Genomic DNA, 13,966 nt, shown 5'->3' with positions numbered 1-13,966 from the left:
TCCAAGACAGGAAAGGGGACTGTAGTTTAGGACCATGGCTGCCTAAATTGAGGAAACTATTTAATAGAAAATTCTTTTCACATCAAACTGGGACACCAGAGGACCATATCCTTGGGGTTAAGAGTGACTCTCAAACAAACTTGCCCCCTCCCAATTCAACCTCCACAGGACTGCAAGGAAGCGGCCTTGGTGCTATGGAAACAAAGGGAAATAATTAGACCTTTGTTTTAAGTTGTCCCAGGCTAATAAATGTCCTAAGGCAGCTGACAAAGTCAAATAGAAATCTTCTCTAGAAGAAGGTACATTTATCCTAGACTTAGGCTTCAAAGAATCCCCATATAAATATTTCAAGGGCAATAGTAATACACAGCCAAAAATAACCAAGCACATGAGGAAATAAAGCTTCCCTGGTGGGTCAGTGGTAAAGAATCTGCCTGCAATGCAGGAGAATGGGGTTCAATGCCTGGGTTGGGAAGTGGTAAAGAATCTGCCTGCAATGCAGGAGAATGGGGTTCAATGCCTGGGTTGGGAAGATCCCCTGGAGAAGGGAATGGAACCCCAATCCAGTATTCTTGCCTGGAGAATTCCATAGACAGAGGAGCCTGGAGGGCTACAGTCCATGGGGTCACCAAGAGTCAAACACAACTTAGCAACTAAACAGCAACAGAGTGAGAACCATAAAAAAGATTATATAAACAAGCCAAGACTTGACTAGATTATTAGTAAAGAAGTCAAATTGGACAATAAACATATGAAAAGATGCCCAACTTTATTAGTAACCAGAATGATGCAAATTAAACCATAAAAATACAAAATCACACACCCACTAGTAACTAAAATCATACTGAAGTCTGACAGTACCAAGTGTTGGTGAGGGGTGTGGCTCAACATAAACACATCTATGTTGTTGATAGGAATATAAAATGGTACAACTATTTTGGAAGGGGGCTTCCCTGATAGCTTAGTTTGTAAAGAATCTGCCTGCAATGCAGGAAACCCCGGTTCCATTCCTGGATCAGGAAAATCCGCTGAAGAAGGGATAGGCTACCCACTCCAGTATTCTTGGGCTTCCCTTGTGGCTTAGCTGGTAAAGAATCTGCCTGTAATGTGGAAGACCTGGGTTTGATCCCTGGGTTGGGAAGATCCCTTGGAGAAGGGAAAGGCTACCCACTCTAGTAATCTGGCCTGGAGAATTCTATGGACTGTATAGTCCAAGGGGTCACAAAGAGTCAGACACAACTGAGTGACTTTCACTTCCACTTCATTCCAGAAGATGGTGTGGCATCACTTGATAAGACTGAAGGTACAAACATTGACTACTTCACCCAGAAATGCCACTCCTAGGTAGAACCCAAGGACAGCAATGCTCAAACACTCAAAAATTGAGAATCTCAAAAAGCTTTTGTTTATGTGGTTTATATCCATTGATACTTGTCATTTAGAAATTAAAACTGAGAAAAATCTAAACCACAAGAAGACACAACCACATGTTCCATTAGCCACCAGAGTAATGTTATTACACGTCATATCAACTTCAGAAAACACTGTACATGCACTAGAAAACAATGCAAAATGCATTTAACATCTTAGTGTTATTATGAAAATAGCTAGATCTTGTGGACTCCTGAAAAGGCTTTGGGTGTCCTCCAAGGGTCCCCAGACCACAGTTTAAGAACCAGTACCCTAGACGCATATATACAATGGAATACTAATCAGCCATAAGAAAGAATGAAATGTCATTTGCAGCAACATGGATGGACCTACAGTTAATCATACTATGTGAAGTCAGAACAAGAAAGAGAAATACTATATGATATCAGTTATATGTGGAATCTGAAATATGGGACAAATGAGCCTATCTATGATATAGAAACAGACTCACAGAGAACAGACTTGGGGTTGCCAAGGAGGGGATGAAGGAGGGATGCAGTGGGGGTTTGGAATTGGCAGATGCAAACTGATATATATAGAATGGGTAAACAATAAGGTCCTACTGTATTGCATAGGGAGCTATATTCAAAATCCTATGATAAACCATAATGAAAAAAATACATATGTATAACTGAGTCACTGTGCTTGACAGAAGAAATTAACACAATGTTCTAAATCAACTATACTCCAGTAAATGAAAAAGGAACCAGTACCCCAGAGGAACTTGTAGATATCTGCCTAAGAATAGTTATGCCAGAACTGTTTGAAATGTTCAAAAACTGGAAACAACCCAAAAGCCCATCAATAAGATAATGAATTTTTTTTACTTGTGGTATATTCAAACAGTGGAATAACACATAGCAATGAAAATGAATGAGCCACAAATACACACAACAGATCATTAGTAATGCTGAAGGAAAAGAGGCAAAAGTCAAAAGCCTATATAGAGTGTAATTCCATTTCTACAAGGCTAGAGGAGAGGCCAAACGAGACTGTACTATTTGGGGCCACATGATACATGGTAGAAGAATAAAGCAAAAAAAAAATGACTACAGAAAAGGCAGGCTAGTGTCAGCTCTAAGGGGAGGATGGGGCTGTGACCAGTAGGGCACACAGAGGTCCACTGGGTACCGTCAACATTCCATTTCTTGGCCTGATTGGTGATGACACAGATCTTCACTTTATATTTTGTTAAAGGCCTTGCACACTTTTCTATATGCCATATTTCACAATAAGGGGAAAAGCCATACACAGTTCAATACTAATAATGTGGAATACATATTTCTACAGAGGAAAAAATGCTTTTGAAATACTGTATTCTATAGGGAATTCCCTGGCAGTCCAGTGGTTAGGACTCAGCACTGTCACTGCCAGGGCCCCAATTTAGTCCCTGACTGGGGAACTAAGATCCTGCGAGACACACAGCGCAGCCAAAAAAAAAACAGAAAAGAAAGACTGTATTCCAATGTGTTAAGAGTGGTTAACCTTGGGTTTTCTACATTTTCCAAGTTTACTACAAAGAGCACATATTACTCTTGTAACCATGTAAACACCTAGTATTGTCAGACTTCGTTATAATTTTTAGCTTACTGGAGGGTATGCAATTTTATCTTATTACAGTTTAATTTGCAACTCACCAATTACTAATGAGGTTGAGCATCTTTTCATGTTTGTTGTCCAATTTGATTTCTTCTTCTATGAATTGCCTGGTCAAGTCTTTGGCTCATTTTTCTTTTTATTCTTTCTTAACAGTTCTCAGAAAATTGTAAAACATATTTAAAAAGACAAGGTCATCAGCTAAAACTGAAAACTAATAAGGATGAACACAAAATAGATGAGCCACCTGTGGGAATCCATGCAGAAAATAGCTACCTAAGGAAATTGGTGATGTGCCTGATCAAACTAGGATGAGCTCAAAGCTCACCAGGAGCTGACCGTGCTTTCCTAGAGTCAGCTGGAGCTGCTACCACTCCATAAAGGTTAGCTGTGATCTGCTTTTCTCTAACGTGTATCCTGGGGCAATGTGACAATGACAGAACTTCAGTGACTTGTGAGGAATACTGAAAATGAAGAGTGCAGTCACAAAGAATCTCTACAGCAGCCGGTCTCAGCCTTGGTGGTTCTGCTCCCAGGGGGCACTGGGCAATGTCTGGATTCATTTGGGGTTGGCAGACTTGGCGGAGGGGACTCCTGGCATCTAGTGGGGAGAAGCCAAGACTGCTAAGTATCTTATGATGCACAGGAGAGGCCACTGCCAATGACTTCTCCAATCCTAAATGTCAACAGTGCCATGGTTGAGAAACCCTGATCAACAGCCTCTATGGTTTTTCCAGTAGTTATGTATGAATGTGAGAGTTGGACCATAAAGAAAGCTGAGCACCAATGAATTGATGCTTTTGAACTGTGGTGTTGGAGAAGACTCTTGAGAGTCTCTTGGAAAGCAAGGAGATCAAACCAGTCCACCCTAAAGGAAATCAGTCCTGAATATTCATTGGAAGGACTGATGCTGAAGTTGAAGCTCCAATACATTTGTCACCTGATGCAAAGAACTGACTCAGTGGAAAAAGACTCTGATGCTGTGAAAGATTGAAGGCAGGAGGAGAAGGAAATAACAGGGGACAAGATGGTTGGATGGCATCACCGACTCAATGGACATGAGTTTGAGCAAGCTCTGGGAGTTAGTGATGGACAGGGAAGCCTGGTGTGCTGCAGTCCATGGGGTCGCAAAGAGTCTGACACAACTGAGGGACTGAACTGGGGGTAAAAAGTGCTCAACCTTCCATGACCCTTCTCCACGTGGAAACAGTGATTGGAGAAAGGCAAATCCCCATGCTGACCCCCTCGACAGGGGTGCTCCAAAAGCCCTTGAGACCCACCATGCAACTACCTGGGGGAGGAACTTCTAGCCAAAAGGGAGGACAAACATGAAGATGCCAGAGCGATGGAGTGCTTAGCATATTGGAGGACCAACAAGCCACCCCCAGGCAGGGGTGGGAGCCAAGGTCAGAGAATGGGTAGTCCCCATTCTGTTGGGACTTGTAGGTCACAGTAGGGATTTAGATTTACTGTCATTACAACTGGAAGCTGTTGGAGGGTTCTGCTGCTGTGTGGAGGCTGGAGTGTAGGGGGCAGGAGTGTACTCAGAGACACTTGTAGGAAAGTCACTGCCAGTCACAGCCAGGGCTCCAATGAGAGGGTACGGTGGCCCAACCAAGGGAGGCAGCCAGAGACGAAGTCAAAAGTGGTGGAAGTCTGGATGAGTTGAGGGTGGTCACAGGTGAGTCTTCTGACAGTTCAGATACGGGCTATGAAGAAAATAGCCATGGAAGAGTGGCCAAAGCCCCTAGCAGGATGGATTGCCAATTACACAGGTGGGAGGAGCAGGTCTGGAGGCAGCCAGCAGCAGCTTAGGCTCTCACTGGGTCTTCTGTGATGCCAATGAGCAGGGATCATGTAAAAATAAGTTAACATGGCTGCACAGGGCAGGGGCCATTTGGTTGCTGGATTGTAAGGAGGTCTGGAAATCCTGAGGAAATGGTGAGGACTCAGTGGGAGAGAAGAACTGAACTGGAAGGATTTCAATAACTTTAACACCAGCAAGGCATCAGATGACCACGTGGGGAGGGTGAATGCAGGAGCCTAAAGATCAAGAGAGATCAGGACTGGGGATAGAAACTGAAGAGTCTTAAGCATGCAGATGGGATTTCAGTTCAAGCCATGAGGCTGCTGAAAGCACCTGATAAGCAAGCACAGGTAAACCAGGTGGACTATGTCCAAGACATGCCTGGGAGCCCTAAGGTCAGAGAGGAGAAGAAGAATGAAATGGCAAGGAATGACCACTGTGGCTTCCAGAAGCCAAGAGGAGAAAGTGCTTCCGGGGGGGGGGGCGTGATCACAGGTGTCAGATGACCCTGGGCTTTAGCCACACTGAAGTTATCATTGACCTTGGCCAGGAGCAGCTGTGGGAGAGGGCTGTGAGGCCAAGTGTTGCTGCTACTGCTGCTAAGTCACTTCAGTCGTGTCCAACTCTGTGCGACCCCAGAGACGGCAGCCCACCAGGCTCCCCCGTCCCCGGGATTCTCCAGGCAAGAACACTGGAGTGGGTTGCCATTTCCTTCTCCAATGCATGAAAGTGAAAAGTGAAAGGGAAGTCGCTCAGTCGTGTCCGACTCCTAGCGACCCCATGGACTACAGCCTACCAGGCTCCTCCATCCATGGGATTTTCCAGGCAAGAGTACTGGAGTGGGGTGCCACTGCCTTCTCCAGAGGCCAAGTGTTATGAAGAAATTAATGGGAGTCCCAAACCACTACAAGTCCACATGGTATAGTGTATTTTACCAACAAAAGATTGAAACAGTTTTTGTTTCTTTCTTTTTAGGCATTACTACTTTGGATTTTTGATCCCCTCCACCCGACCTCTTTTTTTTTAGCTAGATGATAGAACCAAATGAATGAATGGTGAGAAAGTAAGAAAAGATAGCCTAGAACTCTGCAAGAGGCCAAGGGGATATGAAGAGCAACAAAATTAGAATTGCTCCTAGGACAGTTCTTCCTCTGAGCTCATTGGGACTCAACCCAGCTCACTCATTCAGCAGGCACTTTGGCTCTGGTCAATAAAAACTTTTGTAAATGGAAGCCCTGAATGCTCATTAGAACCCAGCAAGCAAGGAAGGAAGGAAAGTGGCCCTTCGGCAGATGGCCTCTTTCCCATTCTCCTCCCCTCCCGGGAGCCTAACTTTGCTAATATCTTGATAACACAGCCTGTTTGTAGTAGCAGTTAATTGGCTACTCCAACAATTCTGTGAGGCCAACAAAGCAGAGAGGTCAGCAGCCTCTTGGTGCAGATAAGGCAACTGTCGCCAGCAAATGGTGGGGCCACACTGGAATGCAGTCCCTGTGTTCATCCCGTCATCCCAGGCTAGCTGAAGCAGCAATAAACGTGAAAAGGAGGTCAGAACAAGTCGCCTGTGGCCTTGACACTGTTTGGGGGGGTCATGAATTCTGCACTGCAACAATGCTTCCTGCTGAGGGTACTGCCTCTCATTTGGAAAATAATCCCACACAGAACACCTTGCAATGCCAGCCAGATGCTGTCTGGCTGCTCCTTTAAACAGATGTTCACTGGGCAGGGCACTCCTTTCTGTGGGCTTCCACAACAGTTTTCAAAGTGTTTTTGTTTCAAAGCTGCACAACCCTCGGACATCGGATGAGCAGACCCAGGTAGGAAATGAACAAAAACAGAGCTGAAAACCACCTGAAGGTGCAGTGGCCGTCCAGGCCCACCCAGTTCTGCTCTGGTCCTCCCCCCCAACCTGCCTGGGGACAGAGGGGAGCCTGCAACACACCCCGCCTCCTCAGCAAAGGGGCAGGCACCACCCAGACAAAGAAGGCCTGGCTGCTGGCCACAGACTGCACCTGCTTCCAGTGCAGCTGTTAGGACAGGAGGGGGGCAAGGCCTTTGGGGGACACAGCCGGGGACCCCGGATACAGGTGGCCTCCCGCACAAGACACAGTCTGCAATCTTCTTGTGAAGCAGTTTAAAATCAAAGCCAGGCAAAAGACCACCAACCGCTTTTCAGAGCCCTCATAGATGTTTCAAAGCGTTCACTGCCGCACCAAGAACGTCGTGCTCAGGCCCTCGGTCATTTCCGACTCTTTGCGACCCCATGAGCTATAGCCTGCCAGGCTCCTCTTGTCCATGGGATTTCCCAGGCAAGGAGACTGGAGTGGGTTGCCACTTCCTTCTTCCCTACTCTGGGGATCAAACCCCGTGCCTTCTCCATTGGCAGGCAGATTCTTTACCACTGAGCCACCTGGAAAGCCCTAACCACAATCCAATTTTCTGCACATTTATTTTAAAATCCTGAACTCTGAGTAGATTAGGGATTGATTTAAAATGGCAAAATAGGGCCTTGCCTGGTGGTCCAGTGGCTAAGACAACAGAGGAGGCTTGGGTTCCGCCCCTCCCTGGTCAGGGAACAACATCCCACATACCACAATGAAGACCTGGTGCAGCCAAATAAGTTAATTAAATGGCAAATGAAAACAATATAAAGGAACATCACAAGCTATGTTTTTTCAAAGAATGAAGAGGACTATAAGATCTACCCTTAGCTTCTCCTAGCTTCCTCTTGCTGCTGTAACAAATGATGCCAAATGTAATGCCCTAAAATAATGCATGCTTTTTTCTTACAGTTTGGGAGGTCAGAAGTCCGTAGTCTCACTGGGCTACATTAAGGTGTCACCAGGGCTTCATTCCTTCTGGAAGCTCTAGGGGAGAGTTTGTGTGGGTGTTCCTTGGCTCCTTCCATCTTCAGAACTGACCCCAGCCAGCTGAACCTTTCTCTCAGGACATCACATTGACCGTGACTTCTCCATATTTAAAGGAATCTTGTCCTTTCATTGGCCAGCATAACCCAGGAGAATCTTATTTGAAGCTCAGCTGATCAGCAACCTAATTTCATCTGCTACCTTAATTCCCCTTTACTATTGAGGGAGGAGACAGGCAGGCCCCGGGTTAACCTGCTGCAACCGGTTTCATGCTGATCCTTTGACATAAACTACCAATAGGGATTAAGTACCCTGACTGGATAAAAGACAAAGCAGCCTACAGCAGCCTCCTCATTTTTGTGGTCGACAGTTCCCAGCCTGACACACGCACAGAAAGGGTCCCAAGTCATCCTCTAGTAACCTTGGACACACTGTAATATTATATGATCAGCATTGTGGCTTCTTCTCCTCCCAGAGGGTTTTGCTCAGGTGCTCACTGGAAAAGACCCAAAATTGTGCTTGGTGGAAACCCAAATAAGGAACTGCAGATGACACGATCATAGGGGACACAAAAGGAGGGTCACCCAAGACATAGCTACCCTACTCCACAAGTTGGCCCGTGTGCTCTCTCACGTGTCCTGTGCTTCTAACAAACTCTGTAGCTGCTTTGCAATCTTGGTCTCTCTGTTGAATTCTCTCTTCAAAGACAACGACTGACATCTCCTTGCCTGCCAAAATCACTATGTAAACTCAAGTAGTCAGAGGTTCCAGAGACATCTTTGGGAGCCATTATCATTCTGCCTCCTATAGCTTCCTGGGCGTGCTCGGCATGCTAAAGTCTCTTCAGTCGTGTCCAGCTCTTTGTGACGCCATGGACTATAGCCCACCAGGCTCCTCTGTCCATGGGATTTCCCAGGCAAGAATACTGGAATGGGTTCCCATTTCCTTCTCCGGGGGATCTTTCCAACCCAGGGACTGAACCCACGTCCCTTATGTCTCCTGCAACGGCAGGCGGGTTCTTTACCACTAGCGCCACCTGGGAAGCCCCCATGGCTTCCGAGCTGCCAACATTTGGAATACTGACGTGCATAAAAGGTTTTCTCACCCATTTCTATTACCTGTTTAGGGCGGCTTTTGGCTCTTACATGCAAACCAAGCCTGGCCAGTCAGTGAACCTGTGAGGCAGCCTCAGGGAGGGCTAAGCCTGGGTTGGTGAACAGAAAGCCCCACAGCTCGCCCCCTAACCCTACACACAGAGCAGAAGAGGAGTAGCATCGAGTGCAAAGGGTAGAAGCAGGCACATAGCAGGGAAAGCACCAATACCAGGTTGGGGAAGAACCCAGAACAGGAAAGTTAGCTCACCTGGAAAGAATCTTTCCTGATCTCATAAAACCAAAAATCAGCTGCTCCCCACACTCCCCTGCTCAGCCAAACAGCCTTGTTACCCTCATCAGAGTCATCTCTGCTGCACGCAGCTTGGGGCCCTTCCTCCTGGCTGATTTCCATGTATGTGTGTTTAACACACACACACATTTTTGTTACCTGGTATCCAAAGTGATGGAGGGGTTGGGGATGGGACCTTTGCCAATGAGGAAGGGGTTGAAAACCGATCAAAACGGGGCTAAAAGGCAAAGAGTCCCTAGAGCCTGTTAGTCCAGTGCAATGACTGGGGTGCATAAGGGCAACCCTGAGCCATGCAGGACAGGGAAGGGTCCCCTCTGCCTAGGATGCACCTTTGCAGGGACCATTCCTGCACTCAGGCAAGCAGGGTGAAGCAGTCCCAGGGCACATTGCAGATGCCCCTGCAGCCTGTCTGGCTCAAACTCAATAGCCCAAGTCAGCCCACAGGGCTTCTGCCTGAATCCCAGCACCACCAGCACTTGGAGCCAACCTGTGCACACATGCACTCCCTTGCCCAACCAAGCTCAACAGCCCTGAAGACCAACCCCAACCCCAGGGTCACATGCTGCCACCTCCTTCATCTCTTCTGCTTGGACTAGAGTGAATTTGTTTCAAACAGAAACATAATCCACATATTGGCTGGCAGTGGCTCAGATGGTAAAGAATCTGCCTCCAATGCAGGAGACCTAGGTTCAATCCCTGGGTCAGGTAGATCCCCTGGAGAAGGGAATGGCAACCCACTCCAGTATTCTTGCCTGGAGAATCCCATGGCCAGAGGAGCCTGGGGGGCTATAGTCCATAGGGTCACAAGAGTCTGACATGACTGAGCAATTAAACAACACCCTTTTAAAGTACACAATTTAGTAGTCCTGGTACATTCACAAGGTTGTACACCTACCACCTCTATCCAGTTCCAGAACATTTCCATCACCGTGAAAGGAAACCCTGTACCTATTCAGCAGTCACTTTTCATTCTCCTCAGACCCTGGCAACCACTAATCTACTTTTTGCGTCTATGGATTTGCCAACTCTGGACATTACATCTAAATGGAATCATGCCATATGTGTGCTTTGGTGTCTGGCTTCATTTAGTATAATATTTTCAAAGTTTGCACTGCGTAATTTTTGCAATAGTTACTGACACAGAGCTCACTTGGAGCCAGGTGTTGTGCTAAGTGCTTCATCCATTTATTCTCATTTAATCATAACAACAATCCCATGAGGCAGATGGTGCTATTATCCCCATTTTCTAGATGAGAAAACTGAGGCACCAAGAAGTTAAGTGACTTGCCCTGCATCATGGTAGTTCTGGCTGGGCAGGCTGGCTCTGCAGCCCTCTTGGCTGGGCTACTTCTTTAAAAGAAAAAAAAAAAAACAGGTTTTTTTTTTGGGTGGCTGAGGAATGTAGCATGTGGGATCTTAGCTCCACAAGCAGGGACTGAACCTATGTCCCAGACATTGGGCTCAGAGCCTTAACCACTGGACCACTAGGAAAGTCCCTGGGCTGCCTCTCTTTAAGGTAGCAGGCACTTGGCTATTTGCCAACACGCTCATCACAAATTCTTCACCACGTCTAACATTTCTGGGACCTGCTCCATCCCTGGGTATATCTGCATTTACAATCCCTCCTTTGCTTATGCAGATAAACCTGAGTTCAAGTCCAAAACCTTACTGGACCACGTGTTTTTCATCCAAGCTATGGGTTACCACTCAGTTACTTTTCAAGGCTGTATGCAAACAGCCACTGTGGGGTAGTTAGGAAGTGTAAATGTGTGAGGCACTAAGGGCCTGGCGCGTGGAAGACACGGGGCTAGTGGAATTGTCACCCGCCTGTACCACTGAGATCCTTCTCCCAGAAAGTCAAAAGCACAGCTTCCCATTTCTGTCGGTACAGACAGGTGACATACCTGTCCTCAATTTTTCAAAACTAGTAAAATACACAGTGGACTAAAAACCCATCAGTAATTAGAACAGGAATGCCTTGTTAACCGCCTTCTCAACTCCTGGGGGCCTAAAGTCTGTCTTGACATGCCAGAACCTGCAAGGATTTCACACACTGCTTCAAGGTTCTGAGCATTTTCTGAGTCCTGCTGGGCTAAGTCACACTTCATTACTGAGGACCAGGACCAAGAAGAAAATGGCTCTTGGGCAGGCCCACCTGATCTACCACTTTGGGGCTTCTGGAGAGTCAGTGGGGACCTAAGACCAGCTCTGAAACTGAAAGTGCTTGGATGCCCCAAGGGGACCACCAATGCAAAACCCAGATTTGTCACCTTGTTCTGCACAAAAGAACCAGGAAACTGAGTCCCTACCTTGAAACAAAAAAGATTGTTCTGGTTCAGCGTTAATTAAAATGTAAAAAGATCACTAGGATGCCATCCTAAATGGGTGTGATCCTGGGTCTCCAGGGGCCTCTCATCTGGTAAGTGGGGATAGTATCTAAGAAGCCAAACTCCTGGGGCAATTAAAATATATATGTGCATGTGTGTGTGAAGTGATACACAGCAAGCACTCAGGAGATGGGAGCTGATGGAAGCAGGGCTTCAAATGTGAGGGTGACACATGCTTGGTTCGCTCAAGATACCTGAGTTGTTAGGCATTATACTGATGAGCAAACTGGATGAGCAAACCAAGCCACGTTCTGGCTTTCCCAAGGGCACTTGGCCAGTAAGGCGTAGGAGGGCCGCCTCCAGGTGTAAAGGCATTATGCCTAGCACTTAAAAGCAAGAACTGGAATTAGACAAGCCTGGAATCAAATTTCAGCTCTGCCACCTGAGGCAAGTTATTTCACCTGTGTGCCTCTGTTTCTTCCTCTGTAAGCTGGTTGCATCCCTTTGCAATTTCCTTCACCACTTTATAAATCACCCAGTGTAACCCATGATGGTGAAAACCTGAGGCCCGATTATTTAAATTCATCTTCTCAATGTGCCTACCATGTTGAAGACTTGAAGGCAGTATCCTTTTTCTAACTTTTTTGGGCTTCCACTTCCAGCTGTTCCATATCATTAGATGCATGTCAATCAAATGATCAAACTTTTTTTGCCTCAAATGGATCATAAGCAAAATAAAAATCGTAACTCCAAAGGAAAAAATGGAACAAAAGTCAACAACCCTGTAACCTGCTTTGTTTTGCTTCACTGTGCTGACAACATAATATATAGACTATGATCAGTCTGTGCTCATTTTCTCCCCCACCAAGATGTCAGCTCCACAAGGACAGAGCCTGAAGTTCATCCACTGCTGCAGCATCCGTGTCTAGAATGGCACCTTTGTAGAATGCTGAATGGTTCTTCTTGTCTAGACTCCAGGAGGGTTGACCACATGAGAAACATTTCTGCATCTTTTGCAAAACTGCCTTGGACTATCTACTTTTTTGAAGTGTTCCTTATAAGTAAAATAACCTGCACTAGAACGCAGTTATAGGACATGATTTTGTTTTTGCTGAGCTCATGTGTTTTTCACTAGCTAAATCTGCCCTTGTGTCAGGAGAGCTCAGAGCACAATTCTGCGCTCAACTCCAGTGTTTTCCTCAACCTCTTTTTCTGAAGTGGAAATGAGATAAGCAAGCTAAGAACATTCTGCTGGGACTCCTTGGCGACCCTATTTTTAACCACAGACTGCATTTATTCTAAGATGCTTGTCAAACTTGAATGTGCCTGTGACCCGGGGATGTAGTGAAAGCAGAATCTGACTCAGTAGGTCAGGGGCGGGGCCTGGGATGCGGCATCCCTCACTAGTCCCAGGTGATGCTGCTGCAGGTCTTGGAACTTGCTTTCTTGATCTGGTAGACTTGTTCTCTCCCTCTCCTGGAGAAAACATCACCAATGGCTCGAAAACTGGAACGGGTGCCAGAAGCAGCTGCGGGGGCTCGTCAGACTTCCACACTGCCATTCCCCGTCCACCCCCACCCCATCCCCGCCAAGATCCTGACAAAGTAGGAGTGAGCCCCAGAGGCTCCTTGGGTGCTTCTGCTGCAGGTGGCCTAGAAACACCTTTGGAGAAGCCTTGCTCAAGGGAACGAGTGCTCTCTTCGTTTTCCCAACGGCAATCTCCTGGGGACAGCTGTTGTCACTGGTGGAGAAACCCTGTTCAGGATTTTAAGGGGGGACTCTCCCGCTCTTTGTAGCCGGGCACCAGGAGGGGTCCGGGTCTCTCCCCACCCACCACAGGGGTCACAGCAGGGTCGGCCCTCTGCTCGCACCCCTACCCCAACGTCCCTCACGGCCCCGCCTGCCCGCCGGCGGCCTCCGCAGCAGGCCCTCGGGCGGGGGCCGCGTCGCTCATGCGCACCACCGGGCCCTCGGGGCACTGGCCTCCAGCCCCGCCGGCCTACAGGGCGGGGACCCCACGTGCCCCCTACCCGCCTTACCTCTCTGGACAAGTGTGGTCAAGGAGAAAGCGAGGCAGATGAGGCACGCCCAGCGCCAGGCCACCATGGCTGGGAGCCGGCGGACAGGGCCCAGAAGAGTACAGTGAGCGCGAGAGAGCCCGAGGGGGAAGGTCGGATAGGAGTGGGGAAGAAAGAGGAGGAGGAGCAGAAGGGGGAGGAGCCCTGCCCTCACTGCAGGGCCCCGCCCAAAAGCGGCGCGGGCGCGCGGCGCGGCCTTGAAAGGGCGGATGGGGGCGCGCACGAGCTCTGGTGCCGGGGCGTGCGGGACCGGGTGAGGTGGGGCTGGACTGCGACTGTGGCGCGAGGGGCGGGGCGAGCCTGCAGCCTCGGGGGCGGGACGGCTGCGCGGGGGGCGGGGCCGCAGCCTGCGGGCGGTGCTGACGCTTGAGGGGCGTGGTCCGCGGGCACCCAGCAGGTCGCGCGGTCTGGGTCCTGGCCAGAGCCGGCGCGCGACTTGCGTGCCCCGTCACACCC

At 48.1% G+C, this 13,966-nt stretch overlaps 1 protein-coding gene across 2 annotated transcripts in view; it reads right to left on the bottom strand.

The window, feature by feature from the left end:
• The window catches only part of CD99L2 (CD99 molecule like 2), a 118,126-nt gene extending 104,534 nt beyond the window's left edge, over positions 1–13,592 (bottom strand). For both annotated transcript variants that reach the window (XM_086386278.1, XM_086386279.1), the window contains exon 1: positions 13,472–13,592. In XM_086386278.1, coding sequence (XP_086242404.1) covers positions 13,472–13,538 — 67 coding nt within the window. In that variant the 5' untranslated portion in view covers positions 13,539–13,592. The remainder of the gene's footprint in view (positions 1–13,471) is intronic.
• Between the last annotated feature and the right edge of the window lie 374 nt (positions 13,593–13,966).

Source organism: Bos grunniens, chromosome X (genome assembly GCF_055505025.1).
Source record: "Bos grunniens cultivar Pamir isolate PY7600 chromosome X, Bosgru_T2T1.0, whole genome shotgun sequence".
Lineage (NCBI taxonomy): Eukaryota > Metazoa > Chordata > Mammalia > Artiodactyla > Bovidae > Bos > Bos grunniens.
Note: the sequence above shows the minus strand (reverse complement) of the source record. Positions and strands in the feature narration are given on the sequence as shown.